This window comes from Chlamydomonas reinhardtii, chromosome 17, assembly GCF_000002595.2.
Source record: "Chlamydomonas reinhardtii strain CC-503 cw92 mt+ chromosome 17, whole genome shotgun sequence".
NCBI classification, from domain to species: domain Eukaryota; kingdom Viridiplantae; phylum Chlorophyta; class Chlorophyceae; order Chlamydomonadales; family Chlamydomonadaceae; genus Chlamydomonas; species Chlamydomonas reinhardtii.
Window position 1 is genome coordinate 1,438,570 of NC_057020.1, and position 21,259 is coordinate 1,459,828.

Consider the following 21,259-nt stretch of genomic DNA (forward strand, 5'->3'; position numbering starts at 1 on the left):
GACTTAACGCCCCCATGCCTCCCGCCTCCCGCCCGCCTCCCCCCGCCGCCCCCCCCCCCTCGGCAGTACCTGTGCGACACGCTCAAGAGCCCGCTCAGCTGCCCTCGCATGGACCTGTACAACGTGGACAGCGGGCGGCTGGTGGCGGGCTTTGGCTACAACGGCACCTGGGCCACGTGGGGTGAGGGGGCGGCGGAGGGGGGGTTAAAACATAAACCAGCCCAAACTAAACCAAAACCAACGAAAAAAAGCAGAGGGGCAGCCGTTCATGCGAACGGTTTGTGTGGAAACATGGAGTTGCGGGGTGGTGGCATGAGGGGTAAGGGGGGGGCGGCGTGAGTGGGGGTGGGGGCCAGTGGGCATGGGTGTTTGTGGGCGGGGGCAGGGGCAGAGGGTGACAGAAGGGCGGCGCCATTCCCCACTACCGTACACCAGGCAGGCCTCGGAATGCCGCCTCGTTCCCACTGCCTACCTACCTGCCGTGACACCCGCCCTTCACCACCGCCCTGCGCCCCCAGCCCCAGCCCCCAACTCCCCGCCCTGTCGCCACCCACAGACGAGTCCACCAACGCCACCGGCCTCACGGAGCGCTACATCCGCCTGGCGCTGTGTACCAACATAGGCGACCCGCCCACGCCCCCCGCCGCGCCCGCACTGCCGCCGCCGCCGCCCGAGGCCGACCCCACCGCGCAGCAGTACTCGGAGTTCCCCTTCCACGTGAAGGGGTCGCTCAACCGGCTGCGCAGCCACGAGATCATGCTGTCCGCGGCGGCGCCGGCGTCACAGGTGCCCAAGCCGCGGCACAGGTGCGTGAGGTGTGAGGTGTGAGGATCCACGCGGGTTGAGTTCTACACCTTCCATAGATACTTGCGCCCCCCCTGGCATGCTTCACACGCCCGCTTAACGCGCCCCGATGGCTCATCTGGTCTACACCTTACCGCCCCCGCGCTCACCCCTCCCCCCCCAACTCCCCCGGCTCCTCCGGCACAACGCAGGCACGCCTCTGTGTATGTGCCCACCGCCGCCCTGTCCAACCGCAGCCGCGCCGCGCTGGGCTACGGCGGCCAGGGCCTGCTGCTGGTGAGGGAGCTGTCGGCAGCTACCCCGTGACCCCCCCCCTCATGACATGCAGCGCGACTGTTTCCGTACGGGATTGGTATAAAGTTAACCCCCTGACATGGCCGGCCAACTGCGCGCACGGTTTAGCCCTGAACGTAGCACACGTGTCCGCTCTGCATGCGACTGTGTACTTGCTGTAAGCCAGTCGCCGACGTCGGCCTTCCCGCGCATCGCCTACTGTACAGGCCGACGTCGCTAATTCCCGGGTTTCACACACACACACACACACACACACACACACACACACACACACACACACACACACACACACACACACCACCGCCACCCGGCAGGTGTACGGCGGCACCACGGACCCTCTGAGTGCGGACCCGGACGCGCTGCTCGACGACCTGTGGGCGCTGGACCTGGAGCTCAGGACCTGGTGCGTTTTTTCCCCTGGGGGGGGGGCGTATGCATGGTCGAGGGGCTGGGTGGGCAGCCACGTGCGTGTGTCTGTGGGCGCTTGGCGCAGCCTCCTCACGCTGATGTCTGGCTGGGTTCCCCGCCTTCCCACCTCTCCTGTTTTGTTTCCGGCGCGCGCACGCAGGACGCGGCTGACCAGCGGCGGCGACTCGCCCGGCGCCCGCATGCGCCACAGCATGGCCACAGACGGCACCCTGGTGGGTGTTGTTTGGGTGTGCTGACGACTGCGTCTTGTTGGCTCAGCACATTGTTGAACACACACACATGAACATGCACATGCACACATACACACACGCTGTCGCCCGTAGGTGAGCTCGACTACGACCAGCGGGCGGGATTATGGGACTTAGGCGTGCTGGGTAAACGTTGTAGCGCGCCCAGGGCGCGGCGCATACAATGCATATGGGTGCCACTCGGGGTCAGGTCGTTCGTCGATCGCCCGAGAGGGTTACAGGCTTTTCGCGGGTAAGTATGACTACCGGGGTCGACGCGGCAACACGACGCTCGGTATTCGGTAGGTATCCGTAAGTAACTCCGGCGCCGCTTGGGCGGGCTTCGTTTTGTGGTTTCTTTCTAACACATACACACACCCGGTGCGGCTGCAGGTGTACCTGACCGGCGGCTACGTGTACGACCCCGACAAGGCGCAGTGGGTGAATACGGACGGTGAGCGGGGGCAGCAGCAGCAGCAGCAGCACAACGGGAAGACCGTCCTCTGGCTCCGGGGCGACGCTAAGGGACCGGTGCAGTCCCTCACTCCTGCTTGCACAGCTCCTAGACATACAAAGCACACAGACACAGCTCCTTTGCTTTGCTGACACGCAATGCCGTACGACGTGCACGCCGTGCACGCCGTACTTCCGTACAGACGTGTATTACATGGACCTGGTGCTGGGGTACGGCTCCACGTGGACGCGCATCGAGGGCGGTGCCGTGACGCTGGCCCGCAACGCCAACCCCACGCCGCTCAGCGAGGGCGCGGGCGTCAGCCGCCGCCGCAACCACCTGGTCGCGCCCAACAACAAGGTGGTGGTGTGGGAAGGCGGGTAGCCATCCGGGTAGCCATTCATGGAGGATGGAGTGATTGTGTCGAAGTATGAAGCGCCGACGTCCGGGGTGTGCAGGGGCAGGGGGTCGGCGTCAGAGGGGAATGGGGTAGCCGTCCGTGGAAGGCGGCTGAAAAGATGGGGGTGGAAGGTATCCATGGCGTCACGTGCTGCTTCGCTGGAAAAGGAAAGCAATCGTGCAATCGAATGTTACTGCGCAAACGAATGTTTCTGTGCGATCACATTGCTCCCAACCACTCCACACCACTCCACACGCAGGGACTGGTTTTCGTGCCGCTGCCCACCGCCACCGCCCTCTCGTCCGTCTACAACCTGTCCGCCGTGCCGCCGCCGCCGCCCTCACCGCCGCGGCCGCCACCGGCGCCGCGCGACGCCACCGCCTCGCCGCCGTCGCAGCCGCGGCCGCCGCGGCCGCCGCCCTCGCCCCCCGCGGCGCTGCCCGGGGCGTTCATTGAGAAGGTGGCGGCAGGCATGTACGACGGCGACCTGCTGCTGCTGCCCGAGGTGCGCGGAATACCGGACTGTGACTATAAAGTTGTGTAATGCCGACTTTGCTGCCGCCATGCGTGTGCGGCCTGGAATTTGCTGCGGCGTGCCGTACGTGCGTATGCACCATGGACGCATGCACGCCATGCGGCGGATGCTCTGACGTCTGTGGCGACACGCACGTGTGTGTGAGTGCGTGTGGGTGTGTTGGTGCCGCTGCATGCACTGCGCCCTCGCCCGGCCTCGCTCCTCCTGCCGCCTACCTCCCGCCCAACCCCCTACCCAACCAACAGGACCGGGACGTTGAGGTGACGGGCAACATCACCCTAACCGCCTCCGTCGTACTGTACGGCAAGATCATGGCGCAGTACAGCCCGCCGCCGCCACCCTCGCCGTCGCCGCCGCCGCCGCCACCCACGCCCGCCCCTCCCTCGCCTCCGTCGCAGCCCGCGCCGTCGCCGGTGCTCCCCAACGCCACGGCCCGCCGCCGTGAGCTGCTGCTTGCCGATGGTGATGCCACGGCGGCGGTTGATGGGCGGGACGAGGGGCGGCCGTTGGGTAACCGTCGGCAGTTAGTTCTGACTCAGGAGGGCCTGGACGAGTGGGCGGCGGAGGCGCGGCGGCTAGGCCGCCGCCTGCTTGGCGATGCTGACCCCGGAGGCGATGACCACGATGCATCAGCAGCAGCTGCCGGAGACGCGGCTGCTGATGCGGCGGGGAAGCTGCAGGCGGTGCTGGCGGAGGCTGAGGCGCATGTGGAGGCGGCCCGGCGCATGATGCAGGTGTGTGCGTGCATGACCGCGTCACACGTGTTTGTGTGTGTGTGTGTGTGTGTGTGTGTGTGTGTGTGTGTGTGTGTGTGTGTGAGATGTCGCTGCACTCGCATCCGCCGCTTGACACGCCCACCGCTGCTCCTGGATCCTTGCCCTGGCACCTGCAGGCCGTCACGAACGGCACCACCACCACCTCCGCCAACGCATCCGCAACCAACACCAGCACCAACACCACCAACGCCAACACCGCCGCCGCCAACACCACCCGGGGCCCCACCCCAGGCAGCGCCGGCAGTGGCCAGGGGCTGGTGTGGGGCGATGGCCAGCCGCCGCCCGACTTCGACGTGACCGCACTCCTGGCGCTGCCCCGCACCCGTGTCTCGTGCAGCAACAATACCACCTGGATCATCAGGTGAGCGGACTGGGGAATGGGAGCGTGGGAAGGGCAGTCGGGTGAGGTTGTGGCGGGGGGTGGGCTGTAAGTATCGGACTGCAAAGCGCAAGGTGGTCACGTCTTGGGCTCCGGCGCTGTGCGCTTGCACTTGTACTTACATCAGGGTTGCGAGGATGGCAAAGCAAAGCAAGCCTGCAAACACATGCCGTCGATGCCCATTGCTCGCCGTTGCGCAGGTCAACGCCCAACGTGGTCAACATCGAGTTCGTCAACTGCAACTTCTTGATCACGCCCACCGGCACAACCGCCCCGGCGGTTTTTGTCAACTGCGTTTTCCGCAACACCGTTGGCCGGCCCGCCATTGTGGTGCAGTCGGGTGCCTTCCTGTCTGTTAAGGCCTGCATCTTCTACAACAACACCAACAGCCCCACAACCGTCACAACCGCGGTCAACGTAACCACCAACGGTACGGCCCGCATGGTCAACGTGACTCAGCAGGTCGTACAGTACGGAGGCAACGGATCGGCCATCTACGTGCAGCCACGTGGCAGCATTCAGGAGATTAGTGACACCGCCTTCAAGCAGAACGGCTGGGGGTAAGCCTCTGGGGGAGGGGCAGGGGTGGAGAGAGGTGGCCTTGGCGGTACCTCTAGGGGTTTGTGGCAAAGCACTGCTGCACAACGCATATGCCATGACGTGTGTATGCAAGGGTTGCCGATCGGCGAAACAGGGACACGGAACTGCATAATCGCGATAATGACGATCGGCTGTACTCTGAGGCATGAACATGGCTCTACCGCGCTATGGCGCAAAGGCTGTCAAAGGGCGTCAGTGTTCGTCGCGCCTCGCTCGCCCTGAGGGACACCCTCCCCCCGCACCCCCCTCCCGTGCCGACATGACACACATCCGTTACGCAACCCCATCTCACACCACTAACGGCTCGATCTCTTCTGCATCCCCCGTCTATTATTTCGAGTAAACTACCCACGCACGTGTGCGGATGGCTGGGCGCAAGGGGTGAGTTCTCACTATGATACTGTTGTGTTGACCTTGACATGTGCCCCTCCTCCTTTGTTCTGCCCCATCCTCGCAGCCCCGGCTCCAGCGCGGGCGCCGCCGTGTACCTGGCGGGCCCGGGCGCGTGCCTCAACAGCGTGTCAAACACAGTGTTCACCCTCAACGGCCCCCTGGGGGCCCCCGCCGCCCCCGGGGCCTCCCCCGGCACGGCACTGTCGCCAACCGCCGGCAACTCAACCGCCACCAATTCCACCACGGCCTCAACCGCTTCAACCACTTTCTTGGCGGGCGGCGCGATCGCAATGGACGGCGCAGACGGTTGCGACATTGCGTTTGACAGGGTGGCCTTCCTTAGTAATACCGCTGGCGGCCAGGGGCAGGGCGGCGCGGTCTACCTGGGGCGCACGGACTCGCGTGCCATCCGCATGCGCAACTGCACCTTCGCTTTTAACGTGAGTGCAGCCGTTACGTGGCTGTAGATGCAGCTCGGCGCTGCAGGAGAATGCGGGCGGGGATCCACAAATGTACTAGATGCGGGGCGGTCCTCCCAGCTTGCCCGTGCCTCCCCCCTCCCTCCTCCATCCCCCATCCCTCCCCCATCTCCGCCCTCCCCTCCGCCAGAATGCCAAGATGGGCGGTGGCCTGTACCTGACCAACGTCTTGGGAGCCGTCAACATCTCCTCCTCCCTCATCACAGCCAACGTCGCCGCCAGCCGTGGCGGCGGCGTTGGCCTGGATGGCACGCTGTGGCTCAACGCCAGCCAAGTCACATTCACCGACAACTCGGCGCTAGGCGGAGTGGTGGGTTGGGAGCTGGGGTAGGAGGGAAGGATGGGTGGTAGTTTCCAGTAGCAAACAGACCCAGGACCCCAGAACGGGGAGCACATGCCGACAGGGGGCAGGGGCGATTTGGCCGGGCGCGGGGCATGGTAAGCAGATGCGGGTTGCATGGGAGGGCCCCTTCGCATACACACGCTGTTGAGTGTCGGCGTGCGGGACCTTTGAATCTACCAGTGCTAGATAGGTCCCCCAATCCACTTACCATCTCAATCATCATGATGGCTGCACAGGGCGGCGGCATTGCGCACTCGCGCCAGGGCCTGCTGCAACTGGCCAACTGCACCGTCGCGCACAACCGTGCCCTCTTTGGGGGCGGCATCGGCGGACAGCAGGTGCGTGTGTCAGGAAACCGCAAAGAGGGGGCAGGTGTGTGTTTATGAGCGTGTTTGCAGATGCACGGGTAGGTGTGTGTGGTGTAGGGTGAAGCGTGGTGCTGGAGGAGCTCGGTGGTAGCCAAATATAGGACTATGGCATGCGTGTTCGCGTCCCATCACGCGTACTAACACACATGTACACGGCCCTCTCGCCCCCCCACACACACGCAGGACGTGGAGGTGGTGATGACGGACTCGATGGTGTTCAACAACACGGCGCAGCACGCAGGCGGGGGCGAGTGCTTCATGTGCTTCCGCTTCACCTCCGTGCGGTGAGTAGGGGGCGCGTCACTGATAGAGGAGGGAGCCAGGAAGAACACATGGACGTAGTGTGGGCTGTCCTCATTGCTCTTAGTAAGGTTTTGGGGGGCCGGGGCAGCACGACGGAGGCCACCCCGTCAATGATGGGCGAGCAACGGACCATGGCCGTGTTCTTGCGCCCCATGCAACTGCACCGACACCCTCCCCTTCATGCCGGCATCTTCACGCCCATGCCGCCCCCTCCCCCACGGTCTACCGTCTACCACTTCCTCCACTCATCATGAATGTAACCCGCGGTCGCCGGCCTCACACGCGCAGCTCCACCTTCTCCACGAACGCCGCTGTCTCCGGCGGCGGCCTGGCGCTCACACTGGTGGAGCTGGGCGGAGCCCTCAACGACACACACTTCCTGGGCAACACCGGCGTGCCCGGGGCGCGGCCCGGCCTGGTGGGCTCCAGCGGCAGTGGCCTGAAGGCCGCCCTGAGCGACGCGGGCTGCGGGCGGGAGGACAGCGGCGGCGGCGGCGGGCTGTGCGTGTACCTGCGGCGGAGCGTGGCCGTCAACGGCGGGTCGTATGTGGGCAACATCGCTGTGACGTGAGTGGTAGACGCCTAGAGGGATAGTGCGCGTTGCTGTGCGTGCTGTGAGAATGCCTGCCTGCCTCGTGCCTACCTCCGTGCCCGCCTGCCTGCTAGCCTACCCTACCTCCCCAGCTCCCCACCCACCCACCCAGCCACCCACCCACCTGCCCACGCACCTGCCTCCTCGCCCGCCTGCAGTGGCGGTGCGCTGTACGTGCACCAGCACTGCATGCCCGGGGATGACGACTGCGGACCCGTGGTGATGGCGGGCGGCGTGGCGCTGGACAGCAATGCGGCGCCGTTGGGTGGCGGCGGCGCCGTCTTCAGGTGCGGGGTGCCACGTAGCCTCAGGGTACTGAGTTGTTACCAGACGTATGCTGATGATTGATGAAATATGTGCCGCAGCAGCTGGGAATGCTTTCAACAGGCAAAGACTGTTATTGTCTTGTTGAGGAGGCAGCGTGATGCGGGTAATATTCGCTGCAACTGCCTCTGTGGTAATGAATGTGTTGATTGCGCAGGTCGCTCGGGGGCCTGGTCAATGTCACGTGCGCTGGGGCCGCCGCCATGCTGCCCTGGGCCAACATGACGGCGGGATGCAGGTGTGCCGATGCGTGCTTGCATTTGGTGTCCATGCACGGTGCTGGTTGGCGCTCGTGCATTGGAATTAGGCGTTGGTGACGGCCATGCTAGCTGGGAGCAGAGGTGGCTTTCCGTCCGTGAATGCGTGACACGGCTGATGACACGCGGTCCCTAACCCCTACGCGCCCTCTGTTCCCCCCCCCCCCTTGCGAGCAGCGAGTGGCGCAACAACACGGCCAAGTACGGCAACATCACAGCCACGTGGGCGTACGGCATCGTGCTGCAGGAGCCGCCGCCGAAGTACGGCAACGGCAGCAGCAACAGCAGCAGCAGCAGCAGCGGCACGGCTGTCACCATCCTCAACGGCACCAGCACCCTCACCGGCTTCGGTTCCGTCATCCCCTCCTACCGCTCCAACGACCCGGCACCGGTGGTGGCGCGTGTAGTGGACTTTCACGGCCAGACGATCACCGGTACGCGGCTGTGCGTAACCGTACTCAAGCGCTGCATGCCAAAGGCTGCACGTGCATGTGTCCCTGTTAGTGATAGCTTGAATGCATCCACATGCACAGCCACATACGCACATGCGCGCATGCTACGTGAGCCCATATCGCCGACGTGTTTCGTCCCCTACCACCCGTTCTCATGCCTGCAGACGCCTCCCGTGAGGCCACGACCAGCCTGGAGGCCCGCTTCACCGGCCTGTACCTAAACAACTCGGCAGCGGCTGTAGCTGCCGCAGCCGCTGCTGCCGCTGCTGCAGCCAATGCTACAGCCAACGGCATTGCCGTGGCCGCCACTGGCAGTAGCAGCACCAACAGCAGCAGCGCTACCATGGCGTTGGCCGGCAACTCCATCACCACCACCGCAGGCCTGGGCAACTTCACTCAGAGCCTCAGGATGCGGGTGCGGGCGTGCGGTGGTGTGATGCGACGCGACACAATGCGGCGGCGTTTGTAATGAACAACCCCAGTTGGGATCCCCATATGCATGCGCCGTAGCCGTGCTTGGTCCTCCCACGCACCCTGACCACCAAACCATTAAGCATGCACAAAGTCACATCGACCTTTCAGCACACACAAAAGTAAGCCAAACCAAGCCACACTAAACCACGCGCCGCACCACAGGCGGTACCGGGCAACTACACAATGGTCATCGCGGCGCCTCGCTCCATCCTGGAGCTGCCGGGTGTGGTGTTCAACGTGTCTGTGCGACCTTGCATTCGTGGCGAGGTGGTGGGCAGGTCGGGAGACGAGTGGTGAGTGGCGCCAATGAGCGCGCGCGAGTGCGCCCAGGGATACTTGGTTTGAAAGCCTGAACGAGGAGGCACGAGTTTTGATACAGAAAGGGCACGGTCTAGCAGTGTCGTGTGTGTACATGTGCAGGTTAGACTCACCGTTGGCGCACGCATCTGGTCCGATTCCGTCACCCATTTCTGCTCCTCTTGTCCTGCTCCCGCCGCGCAGCTTCCCGTGCGACAGCGGCCTGTTCAGCCTGGACCCCAAGAACCTGGTGTGTGACAAGTGCCCCGACAACGCAAACTGGTGCGTGCATGTGCGCCGGCTGATAGAGACCACGGCAGTTGTGGTCTATGCGGCAGGGCGGTGGCACGCGGTGCTTGCATGTGCGCAGCCGCCTAGATCTGCAGCCGGCAGGTGCAGGTAGCTGCGAGGCCGGGGTGCCGGAGTGCCGGCTGCGGCCACCTGCACGCCGCCGATCACGCTGACCGCCTCGCCGATTGTCACCTGCTGCCGGCTCCCCATTGCCTGGTGCCTGCATCTGCCTGCCACTGCTGTGCAGCACTGTGGAGGGCTACCCCTGGATGACGCTGCCGAAGGAGGGCTACTGGCGCAGTGGCGCCTACAGCCCCAACATCCTGCAGTGCCCCTTTGAGGACGCGTGCAAAGGCAACAGCACCTTTGACCGCATGGTAAGGCGCCCGTGCTGCGCTGTGTGGTGCTGCGCTGCGCGGCGCTGTACTTCTGTCACCCCGTCAATGATACTTGAGATAAACTGCAATATAGGCAGGAGCTTCGGCTGCTGCTGTTGCTGACCTGCCTGCTGCGTTGCATGCTCTGTCCCTCAGGAGCAAATGGCGCGCTTCCTGGTCAACATCAGCACCGGCGTGCAGCTGATCGACGGCTCCACCATCCCGCCCTACAACCGCACAGAGTTCCTGCAGGTGCGTGGATGGGGCCGGGCGGGCTGCTGTTCATGGAGAACGGAGTGGTTGAATTACAAGTTTGAAGTGACGACGTCCAGTGGGAACAGCAGTTGCTATACCATTGGCTCCAGCATGTAGAACGGCCGAGGCTGCTTCGCCGCCGGATTGCTGAATGAGGCTGCTCTAAGAAAGCTCTGGTCGTAAAGAGGTAGTAACGGAAGTGAGAAAGGCTCGCCAAGAATTAGCTGAAAACATACGTGCGACTCCCCGCAACGCGCAATTTTGCTGTGACTTTGGATGCCCGCGGGCTCACCTGCGCTCCGAGAGCGCTAGTGGTACGCCACAGCCGCCAGACAAGCCATGCAAGCAAAGACCGAGCGGGCGCGGTCAGGCATTGCACTGGAGCAACAAAACAACCGGCACAAAAATGAGCAAGACGTGCTTCCTGTACAAAGAAAGAGGGGCGTCAGTAAGGAACCATGCCAGGGCAGGGTTCAGGTCACACAATGCGCAGGAGGCGATGGGGGGGCGGGCGGGACTCTCGAGGAGCTCCCACCACCACGCCGCATCCCCACGGGCTGCCGTTGGAGGGCACGGCACACACGCGCTGTCCGCTGCCTTGACGCTACCGGCAACCATGTTATGCACATCTCCTGCCGTGCCCTCCCAACGTCTGCCCCACAGATGCAGTGCACGTACGGCTACATGGGCTCCTTGTGCGGTCGCTGCATCCAAGGATACGGCTCAAAGGGCAACGGCGAGTGCCTCAAGTGCGCCGACCGCTACATTAACATCGCCTACTACATCTTCTCGGTGCGTTGTGATTTTGGCACCCATGCTCCCAGTAGCAAGCGCTGCTATGTGCGTGCGCTCGCGGTACATTGCGGGGACATGAAGTCTACTGTGCAAATGTGTGAACTGACGTTGTGTGGGTCCCCTGCCGCTGCATTCTGAAACCGCGCAGACCTGGATCAACATCTTCTTCATCTGGTAAGCTCTGACACGATCACGCAAAAGTTAGCTGCCCACTTGTACGCAGTTACGACGCTACGGGCACGGACGCTATTGATCTAGGCCATTTGCCTGTTTACCTAACGCGCCCCCGGACCCAAAGGAGTTAGTGGGGCCACATGGACTCGAACCCATGTAAATGCTTATGCTCATGACACGATCACCTCATTCCCGGGGCCCCCATCTCCCGTCAGCTACTAGCCGCTATTGCAAGCTGCCTATACGTAACCGTCTTGTCCACCTCTCAGGTTTGTAACCTCCTCGATCCCTCACTTCCACATCGCAGGCTGACGGTGTGGACGCAGCTGCCCAACTCCACCGGCTCCCGCAAGCGCGCGGAGCGGCAGCTGGTGGAGCAGCACCAGCAGGAGGCGGCGCAGGCGGAGCAGCTCGAGCGGCAACACTTCGAGCAGTACCAGCAGCAACAGCAGCAGCAGCAACAGTACCAGCAGCAGTACCAGCAGCAACAGCAACAGCTACACGGCTTCCAGCAGCCAGGCCCAGATCAGGCCGCATACGGTGGCCCACACCAGCCCTCTGGCAACTTCCTGCCGCCGCCTCCGGCGCCGCCGCTGCCACCGCCGGCGGCTCCACCGCCCCTGGAGGCGCCGCAGGCGCAGCCCTCACGCAGTGGCTCTGGTCGCGTCGGTTCCAGCCGCGCGGACAGCGCCGCCGGCAGCCGCCGCGCATCTGGAGCGTGGACCGCCGCCGAGCTCACGCCTGCCGCTGGCGCAGCCGCAACCGACGCCGCTGCGCGCCCGCCTTCTGGCCGCGTGTCCGGCAACGGCGCCATGTGCTCGCCCGCAGGGGCGGCCGTAGCTGCTGCCGCTCTTGGCAACACTGCCAGCGGTGTCGCACGGGCGCCGCCGTCTCGGACCAACTCGATCCGCGGCGAGGCACAAATGCTGCCATTGATCAGCGTTGAGCCTGCTGAGGCGATGGGAATGGCGGCATCGTCTCCGCCGCCACCGCAAGTGCAGCTGCCGCCGACTCCACTGTTTCCGCCCATCCATCCCATGGAGCCGCAGCCCGAGAAGAAGCGACGCGGCAGCGGGAGTAGCAGTAGTAGCAGCAGTGACAGCAGCAAGAGCGGCCGGGGCCGGGGTGGTGGCGCAGCCGCCATCGGTGGTGGTAGCGGCGCGGCAATCGCGGGCGGCCGCCGCGGCAGCGACAGCGGCAGCGGCAGCGGCAGCAGTGATGAGTCGGAGGGCAGCGTGGTGGATGTGGATGAGGATATGGAGGGGCCCTACAAGGGAGGCAACCACGGCATTGTCATCAAGGTGCGGTAGAGATGTTGGGTGCCATGGGGTATCAGACGCGCTGTGTTCACCTGAGGCTGTCCGCCTGTGTTGACCTGGGAGCCACAGAATGCCGGCCGAAGTCCGTATGTTGCTCCCACTCCACTGCTCACCCCTGCCATTCCCCCTGTCCCCGTCCCCCCTTGCTGTCCTCTCCTCAACCTCTCCTCCACCGGTCTGCCCCCTCCTCCTCCAACCCCTCTCCTCCGCCCCCTCTCCTCCGCCCCCTGCTCCGCCCCTGCTTCCTGCAGATCCTGATGTCGTACCTGCAGGTGACCAGCCTGGTGCGGCAGGTGGCACTGGCCTGGCCCAGCTTCGTCATGGGATTGCTCACAGCCGCCAAGAGCGCCTCACAGGTGCGGGTTGCGTGTGGTGTACACGACGTGCGTCCGGTCTGACGTTGTTGTGTTTGTGACCGCAACAGAGCGTGTGCGAGCATTGTTGTCAGCCCGGTCTGACGTATGAGTTATGCCCCCTTGCAGACGGTGACGACGGTTGTGTCCATCGACTGCTCGCTGGACACCACCCTGCTGCCCATCAGCGTCCAGGTGTGTGCGGGTGGACGCGTACGTAGTCGGGTCGCGGGCGAGCGGCGAGAGGGACTCGGTTGTTGTGTGTGGTTAGCACGAAGGTGGTGAGCACGACGTGCATTCCTGTCCTTGTAGAAACCGAGGCCCGGGCCGGGGGGCCCTTATAACGCCTGCAACACTTATTTATTCTAGGGGTCATGGGAGAACTGGACACCACGCTACAGCGCCGAACAGCGCTTGCCTGCCTGGGCTCTGAACGGCTCTGAACACGGCTGCTGCGGGTTGGACCACGGGGTTGGACTCAGCCCGCCAACGTCCGCAGCACGCACATGCACAGCGGTGGCAAAAAGGCAGACTTGGCAAACCAAAAACGCCGCCGAGGTGGAATTGAACCACTAGGCCTCCCGGCCTCTACGGTTTTGAAGACCGCACTCAGCACCAGCCAAGGTCACAGCGGCAGCGCGAAAGTCTGGACTTGACAGGATTCGATCACAGGACGTCACGACTACATGTCTAGGATCAAAACCTGTTTAGGGTCTGGCAATCGCCGTATGAAAATTGCACCAGAATCAAAATATATCGGTAGCATGAGAAGGTCGCGAACCGCCTGCTCGCTCACTTCGTCACGAAGGTCAGGCTTTCTCCCCCGGCCTTTGACGGCAAACCTGTATTGATACAAGATTGCATTGGCTACAAGAGGGACCTGCTGACGCAGTTCACGAGCCAGTGACGTGGAGAACGAACACCCTGCTCTGGACCCCCAGGGGCGTGCCGCCTGCAACGCCGTCTAGCTCTAGTAGGCTTGCTCCCATAGGACGCTCCTCCCGCCATACCGAACATGTTACTAGGTGCCATCACTCCACCTCCTCTTCCATTATGACACTTCGTGGTCTGTTCAGCTTCATACTTCCATCTGCCCTTCGCTCAATCCAAGGATGGCCTGGCGAGACTCGGTGCCACCCCCTCGGTTTGGCACCAAGACACACATTATTGACGAGTGTTGCGGAACTAATGCGTACTTAGACACATACGATTGTAACCTACGGGACCTCGCCAACCTGCCTAAACCCTGTCCCATCACACACACATACGATTGTGACCTAGACCAGAAGTCTGCTATAACTTGCGATTTGACGCGCGCCATTACCGTACTGCGTTCCCATACAAGTTATGGATGCGAATTACAATTGAAGGGACAGTCCGACAAGCGGGGGTACACCGTACCCACGCCGCGAGGGACCGTCTCCGGCCCAGAGAGAAACACCCACCCCCTGGTTGACTGCCGACCTTCATAGCGGTACGCGCATGAGTCGAAGCCAAGCCGAAGCCCGCCAAAGCCCCACCGCCACGTAACACCCCTCATCTCGTTTAGGTCTTTTGGCGGCAGCGCCAACGCAAAACAAGGCACGACAGGCCAGTGGTCTGCCGACAGCCCCATCAAACGCAAGCACCACACAAATATCACGTCCGAAGACGATGGCTGGCGTCAGAGACGCGCAATGTCTTGGCCCGAAGGCCCATGTCTGATAGTCTGTGCCGAGGCACAACTGGAACCGGAAGCCAAGCCGAAACACCACCAAGCCACAGCACACCACAGCCCCTCGCAAAGGGCGCACCACCCACCATCCGTCCAACCAACGACCCAGGCCGACCCTCCACACAAGCCCCAGCGGCACTCGGAGACGAGAAGAGCCAACAGTCGCCCGGGCGCCCGGGCAACAGCCGCCCGTGCACACACACCCCAAACCCGGGACTACCCGACTGCGGTCACCACGCGCCTACCGGTCCGTGAACCGTATGCTGCGAGCTAAAACCCCCAGGGCTAAAATCAAGTTATGGTTGGATGGGCGGCGTCATGGCTATCTGTCAAAATATATACCACCACCTGTGCCCGTCCGCAATGCAGAAAACGCTCATCACCATCGCCACGCCCTGGGTGGTGCTGCTGCTGGGCCTTGTCATGTGGTGCCTGCTGTTCCTGTCGCTGCGGCTGCGCAAGGGCGGCGGCCGCTTCAGCGGGCTGCTGCGCCACGGCCCCAACAGCACCCGAGTGAGCGCGGTGACCTTTGCCGGCTACCTGCAGCCCCGCATAATTATCACCATCATCGCCATCGTGTTTTACGTCTATCCTGGTGCGTGCGGGTGGCGTCATGAGCATGGCTTGCGACACACCACGCGTGCGCAAGACCTCGTTGGGGCTGCGTGACCTGCATGCCACTGCTGGCCCGCCACTGCAACCCAATCACCTGAGACGCCATCCACAACGCCCCCCTTGGCAATTGTAAAACACAACCGCCCATTCACACGCCACCGCCCGGCCCACAATCCGCACCTGCATCACAACCTTCCGCTGCAGACATCACCGGCGCCTTCATGGAGCTGTTCAGCTGCACCACAGTGGACCCCGAAGGGGCGGACGTGGCGTACGGGGCACTGATGGAGCAGCGGTGAGGGTGGCGGTGGTGGGCTGTCAGCAGGGGGGAGGAGCATAACGTGAGGCGGCCGGGCCGGGGGCACGCATTCGTTCATCCAACTGAAGGTGCAGCGTGGCTTCCAACGCGGGCTTTATGCTTGATGAGCGTCCGAGGACGGGAAGGCCGCGTGGCACCGCCCTTCACCCTGCTGCCACGCCCTTGTCAATTGTCATACTATGCGCCAATGCCGCAGCGGCCTGTACTGGACGTCGGACCTGGACCTGGCCTGCTACCACAACCCCCACCTGTGGCTGGCGCTGGGCGTGGGGCTGCCCGGCCTCATCCTCATCAGCATCGGCGCGCCCGTGTTCAGCTGGGTGTGGCTCAGGTGTGTTTGCTGTGCAATCTTCCGAGTTGTGGGGTGTGGGTGTGCGGGGTCAAGGGAAGGGACTTGCTGGGAGCCCGAGAGTGGAAAGGCAGGCACCCTGGGTCGTCCTTCGTCACCGTCGGAATCACCCAAGCCTGACGTAAGCTATCACCACCATCCCTTCCCGTCCTGCCACAGGCGCCACCAGCACAAGCTGTACACCTCACCCAGCTTTGGCGTGTCGTACGGCTTTCTGTACGAGGACTACAACCGCAACTGCTACTACTGGTGGGTTGCATGCCCCAACATCAGCACGTCAAACCTAATACTTGTTCACTCCATCGTTCATTGGACGGCTGCCAGCTGCCCGTACCTGCTTGCGGTAGTTCACTTCCTGGACTGCACTCCTAGTGCGATACTGTAAGAATTCACCCCGCGCCGCCCACTTCCTTGTGTCCTTCCTCCCTCACACACGTGCCCTGTTCCCTGCACACTCTTCCTCGCCGCCTCCCCCCCCACGCACTCACAGGGACTCTGTGGTCATGGCTCGCAAGCTGTTTGTGGTGATGGCCATCGTGTTCTTGGCGCCCTACAGTCCAGTGCTGCAGATCCTGACCACACTGGGGATCATCATCGTGTCGCTTGTGGCGCAGGTGGGCGTGGGCGGGTGTGGATGTGCGTGGGAGTGGGTGTGAGTTGGTGTGTGAAGTGGCATCGGGAAAACGAAGACACCTGTTGCGGTCAGCCGTGCGTTTAGCGGTATGAGCTGGGACTGGAATGGTGGAGCGCATCGGCGGCGGAGTGTCTGCAGCCACGAGGGGCCCTGGCGATGGCCTGGCGGGCGTTTCAGCAGTCCTGAGAGTCAATGTGCGTGCGCTCGCCACCTCGCGCAGATCTCATTCAACCCCTACAAGAACCAGCGGATGAACCGCTTGGAGAGGTGGGTGCGTGCGTGCGTTGTGTATGTGTGTGTGTGCGTGTGTATGTGTGCGTGCGTGCGTGCGTGGTGGCGGGGGTGTGTGTATTGTAGCCTGGCTACTCGCGGGACCACATGCCGCGGTACTTTCAGCGGGTATCAGCGCTAACGTCACACGCGGCCACCGCCTGCCCACCAGCCGCAAGTGCCGTGATCACCTGCCGTAATGCAACGTACGGTACTGCACCTGCCGTACAGGTTATCGCTGTACGCCACACTGGCCATGTTGTACTGCGCCCTGTACTTCCTGAGCGACGCCGTGCCCCAAGCCGCCAAGGTGAAAATAGGAAGCCCGGGGCCAGGGCCAGCCTGCCCCAGGGCCAAAGAATGTTGCTCACAATGCAGCCCGCCCTTCTGCTTTATGCACATAGCCTGCACCCTCCGCACCTTCCTCCTCTCCAACCGCCGCTCGGACCCTCGTTCTTGGGCTCGGGCATCTAACCTCCCCTCCACTTCCTTCCCTCCTCCCCCCACCTCCCAACCAACCACCAGAGCGCCATCGGCGCAGTGCTGCTGGTGTTCAACGCGGCTGTGGTGGCCTACTTCGCGCTGTACATAGCGCAGGAGTTCCTGCTCATGCTGGTGAGTGGCATTCCAATACGGTGTGGCAAAGGGGGTCCTAGTGTGTGCACATAGTGGGCTGGGCTGACTACCCGTTGCGATCGCGACTTCCCGTGGCGAAGCGCAACTGCAACCGTTGGATGTCGTCCACAGTGGCGCAGGCTAGAGCTGCAGTGGCTGCCATATGCGTGCCGTGGTTGAAAACACGTCGCCTGCCAACAACCAACCAACCGTTTGCCTCTCTTGCGGCGCAAACAAATGTACAGATCTGGACCATTGACGACGAGTCCAACGGCGACGGCAAGCTGACGTGGGATGACATCTGGGCCTACGCACACAAGGTGCACGGCGACAAGCGCTACAGCCGCCACCTCTTCGCCTGCCTGTCCTTCGCGCAGCGGTGCAGCAAGTGAGTGCGGGTTGGGGCCTTTGGTCGCCGCTCACCAGTGCCAGGGGTCTGGTAATGCAGGTGCACTCTGCATGGGCGACAGGGCGACAGTGTTGTCGTCAGTGAGGCCCCAGGAACCCCGCCGGCAAGCTGTCCATGTCTATAGGCATCCCTCCTCACACCGGAGTGTCACCCTATGTGCAAACAAAGCAGTGCATTCGTCTGATGCGACACATCCCTCCTGTGTGCCCACACACCTGTCCTGCTACGGCAGCTGCTGTATGGTGGCAGTCACCTTCCCCGCCCGGGCCGCGCGGGCGGCGGCGCAACGCATCCGGCGCCTGCGCAACAAGGGCGGTGAACCTCTTGACGTTGACGACAAGGCAGCTGCGCTAGCGGCCAAGGAGGGCGCGGTCAGCAACCGCACCAGCAGCCGCCGTCTGGGGAGCACCACCACCCGCAAGGCCTCCCGCACCGTCGCGGGCACCGGAGGCAGTATGACCATGATCACAGCAATGCAGCCCGAGCCGCTGTCGCCGCCTTGGCAGCAGCGCATGGGCTCAGTTCGCAAGAGCGGCTCTGGGGCCGCCGGCAGCGCGGCGCCCGCGCTGGACCTGGCGTCCACAGCGGTGGGCAATGACGCTGGGGCAGCGGCGGCAGCACTGGAGAAGTCTCCGTCAGGGCTGATTGGGACGGCGGTGGCAGTGGCGGCGATGCCGGCTGGCCAGGCGGCGTCGAAACGGCGTGAGGGTGAGGACTCGGCGTACCTGGCGCCACCGTCCGTGCGGCCGGGCTCTGGAGCTAGCACTGGCACTGCATCTGCTGCCGGTGCTGGTGGTGGTGGTGGTGGTGGTGGTGGTGGTGGTGGTGGTGGTGGTGGTGGTGGTGGTGGTGGCGGTGAGGGCAACACGGGCAACCGGGTGCTGCGGACGGCATCCGGCAACGCGTCTGCAAAGGTGCGTGCGCGACTACTTGCGTGCTTTCGCCAATTCCCAACGCAGACGGTTGAGTCGATGGCAACAGCAGCGGGCATCACGACCGCATGTTTGGAGCCGCAGCTGCATGCCGCCCTCCCTGCTGCACATGCTCCACGACCTTATGCAAATCTCACAACCCCTGTATATGTGCTACAATATCTGTACGCAGGACGCGTCCCGCCTCGGCCCCCAGCCCGCCGCTGCGGCCCCTCTGTCCACCATCATCAGCGGCGACCTCCTCTCTGCGCGCCCCATCCCGCCAGCCTCCCAGCTGCCGCCTCTGACCTCCATGCCGCGGCCCAGCCTGCCCGGCGGCGCCGAGCCCAGCCCTGCCGAAGCCGCCGCAGACGCAGCCGCCGCCGCCGCCGCTGCCGCCGCCACCGCCGCAGCAGCTCGACCACCACTACCGCCAAGCCGCGGCGCTAGCCGCGGTCCATCCCTAAGTGGCGTCCCGCCTGGCGCCGGCGGCGGTGCCGCTGCTGGCGCCGGCGGCAACACCAGCCGCCGCTTCGCAGCCATGTCCGCGCCGCTGGCCTCTGATGCCTTGCCGGACGCATCGGGCGGCGCTGCAGCCGCCGCCGAGGCCGGCGGCTCGGCATCGCTGCTGTTGCGTGCAGGCTCCAACCGGCCCAGCAGTCCGCTGGCTGCCGCTGCTGGTATCGCCGCCGCCACCACCGCCAGCCCCAATCGGGTCAACTCGGGTGGCCGCAGCCGCGGCCCCTCGGGTGATGGCGACGGCGAGTCCGGCGCAGCCGCCGCCACTCGCGGCGCTCCCAGCCGCCAGGGCTCCAAGCAGCCACAGCGGCCCGGCGGCTTCCTCAGCTCCCTGATCGCAGCAGCCACCGGCGGCGGCGCGACGGTTGTGCCCACCAACGAATCCGGTGGGCAGCAGCCGCAGCAGGCGATGCACTCCGCCTGGGGGGCTGACAACGGCGACCTCAGGCCGCCCTCGGACTGGCAGCAGCCAGAGGAGGGGCAGCAGGGGGCGCAGCGGCGGGTCGCCAGCGCAGGCGCCAGCGCCAGCAGCGCGCCGGGCCCCGAGCAGTCCGACAGTTGGGCAGCCGCCGCCGAGAAAACCGAGCGGTTGGGATCCACTGGTACGGCAGCGGCGGTTGGAAGGCGTCTGTACGACAGCCCGGCCAGCCTGGAGCGGGGCCTGCAGCAGGAGGGTGTACGGGATGGGTCGGGTGGCGGCGCGGGTGAGGCGGCGGCAGCCGGGCCGCGCCTGCGTGCCGTGCAATCGGCCATGCCTGGCGCCCGCACTCGTGGCGCCGCCGGTGATGACGCCGGCCGCTCGACAAACCAGTGAGCGGCGGCTCCTGCAGCGACGGCCAGCGTGGCGTGGTGCCGATGCCATGATCTGGGCCCTACCGTGGCTCAGCATTGCTTGTGAACGTGCTGATACTGTGGAGTGCGTCAGTTACTTGAACTTTTGCGTGTTGAGGCCTTGCAGTATGTACTCCTACCATGCAAGACGGAGTCTTAATGGTAGGAGATATGAACGTGTCGCGGAGCCACTGCCTGTCACAGGGCCTGCTGAGAGCCATACACGCTCTGTCCTCCGTAGCATCCATAACACCATTCATACACATGTGCAACATAACCGTACTGATGTGCAGAAATGTAGCCATGGAATTTCCGGCACTGTGTGAGGGCAGGGTATCAAGGTGTTTGCCGCATGGCACTGCATGGGTGCGCGTGCCGCGGTGTTTAGTACAAAGGTTACATGTGCCGTGCAAGGTTTGGGATTGCCTACGGTGGTAATCTAGAACAGGAAGTGATGAGCAGCCGATACCGTACAGCACACATCCGTGCTCCAGGCCGGGGACAGTCGAATTGCGTGAAGTCTCCTTTCATTGTGTTTCCCCTATCCCGGCGTGGCTGCTGACATCCCCGATGGGTTGCTGCTGGCATCCCCTTTGACTTCTAGAGAACTTGGGATGGGTTTGAGCATGGAACCGCTGCTAATCTGGTGGCTTTACAGTTTGCACACTCGTGCTTACAGTCAGAGAGCACTTCGCGTAGTGACGCTGATGTGTTGGTCGATCAGGGGTCGCAACCGCACACCAGCACATATAGACTGAAGTACTACCATTGCGCAATACACATTTGCCCGACCCACTTGATCATCCGCCTAGTTCCTGCACCTGACTCACCTTAATACACATTAGACCACTGGGCTTGAACTACCGGTATTTCTTTGAGTCCGTGACCTTTATTTATACGTAATGTGTCTAGGTTTTTTAAGGTGAGCTGCGTGACGCTGACGGCTGCACGGTTGCATGGAATGTTAGTGGGAGGCGCAGCACGTGGCGAACTGTACAAGGGTCTCCGCACTCTGAAGTCTGAGCGCAACGCACCTTTCCTGAGTCCCAGCTTTAAGCGTCAGCGGCTGTCAGCGCCCCACCAGCGCACTGCATCTGCCGCTCGGGCGCGCAGCCATGCAGCATGGCAATTGAAACACATGTCGGTTGTGAGAAGGGGCAGATTTCGGGCTGACAGCGGCGTCTTGTCAGCGGGCCGGCCGGCTGACACGTCCATGGTCAGTCCGCCAGTGGCCGACACGCGGAGCCTTCCCCATAGAATGATAGAACTGGGACATTTCAGTATTTTAGCCTGCGCTCCAACCGCCCTTGCAGCTTATCGCGCAGCTGC

General features: G+C 63.6%; 1 protein-coding gene across 2 annotated transcripts in view; it reads left to right on the plus strand.

Annotated features, from left to right (window-relative positions):
- The window catches only part of CHLRE_17g706700v5 (uncharacterized protein), a 31,097-nt gene extending 10,139 nt beyond the window's left edge, over positions 1 to 20,958 (plus strand). For both annotated transcript variants that reach the window (XM_001691659.3, XM_043072012.1), the window contains exons 26-65: positions 67 to 181; positions 557 to 806; positions 996 to 1,080; positions 1,413 to 1,501; positions 1,667 to 1,739; positions 2,148 to 2,208; positions 2,411 to 2,568; positions 2,868 to 3,113; positions 3,389 to 3,877; positions 4,036 to 4,280; positions 4,499 to 4,858; positions 5,356 to 5,731; positions 5,901 to 6,080; positions 6,350 to 6,451; positions 6,665 to 6,765; positions 7,073 to 7,351; positions 7,535 to 7,663; positions 7,858 to 7,938; positions 8,135 to 8,391; positions 8,574 to 8,824; positions 9,046 to 9,176; positions 9,385 to 9,462; positions 9,719 to 9,848; positions 10,005 to 10,100; positions 10,767 to 10,895; positions 11,047 to 11,072; positions 11,380 to 12,373; positions 12,643 to 12,747; positions 12,874 to 12,939; positions 14,828 to 15,053; positions 15,278 to 15,368; positions 15,589 to 15,723; positions 15,901 to 15,990; positions 16,232 to 16,355; positions 16,596 to 16,642; positions 16,877 to 16,955; positions 17,171 to 17,260; positions 17,506 to 17,648; positions 17,902 to 18,583; positions 18,774 to 20,958. In XM_001691659.3, coding sequence (XP_001691711.2) covers positions 67 to 181; positions 557 to 806; positions 996 to 1,080; positions 1,413 to 1,501; positions 1,667 to 1,739; positions 2,148 to 2,208; positions 2,411 to 2,568; positions 2,868 to 3,113; positions 3,389 to 3,877; positions 4,036 to 4,280; positions 4,499 to 4,858; positions 5,356 to 5,731; positions 5,901 to 6,080; positions 6,350 to 6,451; positions 6,665 to 6,765; positions 7,073 to 7,351; positions 7,535 to 7,663; positions 7,858 to 7,938; positions 8,135 to 8,391; positions 8,574 to 8,824; positions 9,046 to 9,176; positions 9,385 to 9,462; positions 9,719 to 9,848; positions 10,005 to 10,100; positions 10,767 to 10,895; positions 11,047 to 11,072; positions 11,380 to 12,373; positions 12,643 to 12,747; positions 12,874 to 12,939; positions 14,828 to 15,053; positions 15,278 to 15,368; positions 15,589 to 15,723; positions 15,901 to 15,990; positions 16,232 to 16,355; positions 16,596 to 16,642; positions 16,877 to 16,955; positions 17,171 to 17,260; positions 17,506 to 17,648; positions 17,902 to 18,583; positions 18,774 to 19,913 — 8,529 coding nt within the window. In that variant the 3' untranslated portion in view covers positions 19,914 to 20,958. The remainder of the gene's footprint in view (positions 1 to 66; positions 182 to 556; positions 807 to 995; positions 1,081 to 1,412; positions 1,502 to 1,666; positions 1,740 to 2,147; positions 2,209 to 2,410; positions 2,569 to 2,867; positions 3,114 to 3,388; positions 3,878 to 4,035; positions 4,281 to 4,498; positions 4,859 to 5,355; positions 5,732 to 5,900; positions 6,081 to 6,349; positions 6,452 to 6,664; positions 6,766 to 7,072; positions 7,352 to 7,534; positions 7,664 to 7,857; positions 7,939 to 8,134; positions 8,392 to 8,573; positions 8,825 to 9,045; positions 9,177 to 9,384; positions 9,463 to 9,718; positions 9,849 to 10,004; positions 10,101 to 10,766; positions 10,896 to 11,046; positions 11,073 to 11,379; positions 12,374 to 12,642; positions 12,748 to 12,873; positions 12,940 to 14,827; positions 15,054 to 15,277; positions 15,369 to 15,588; positions 15,724 to 15,900; positions 15,991 to 16,231; positions 16,356 to 16,595; positions 16,643 to 16,876; positions 16,956 to 17,170; positions 17,261 to 17,505; positions 17,649 to 17,901; positions 18,584 to 18,773) is intronic.
- Positions 20,959 to 21,259: the final 301 nt, after the last annotated feature.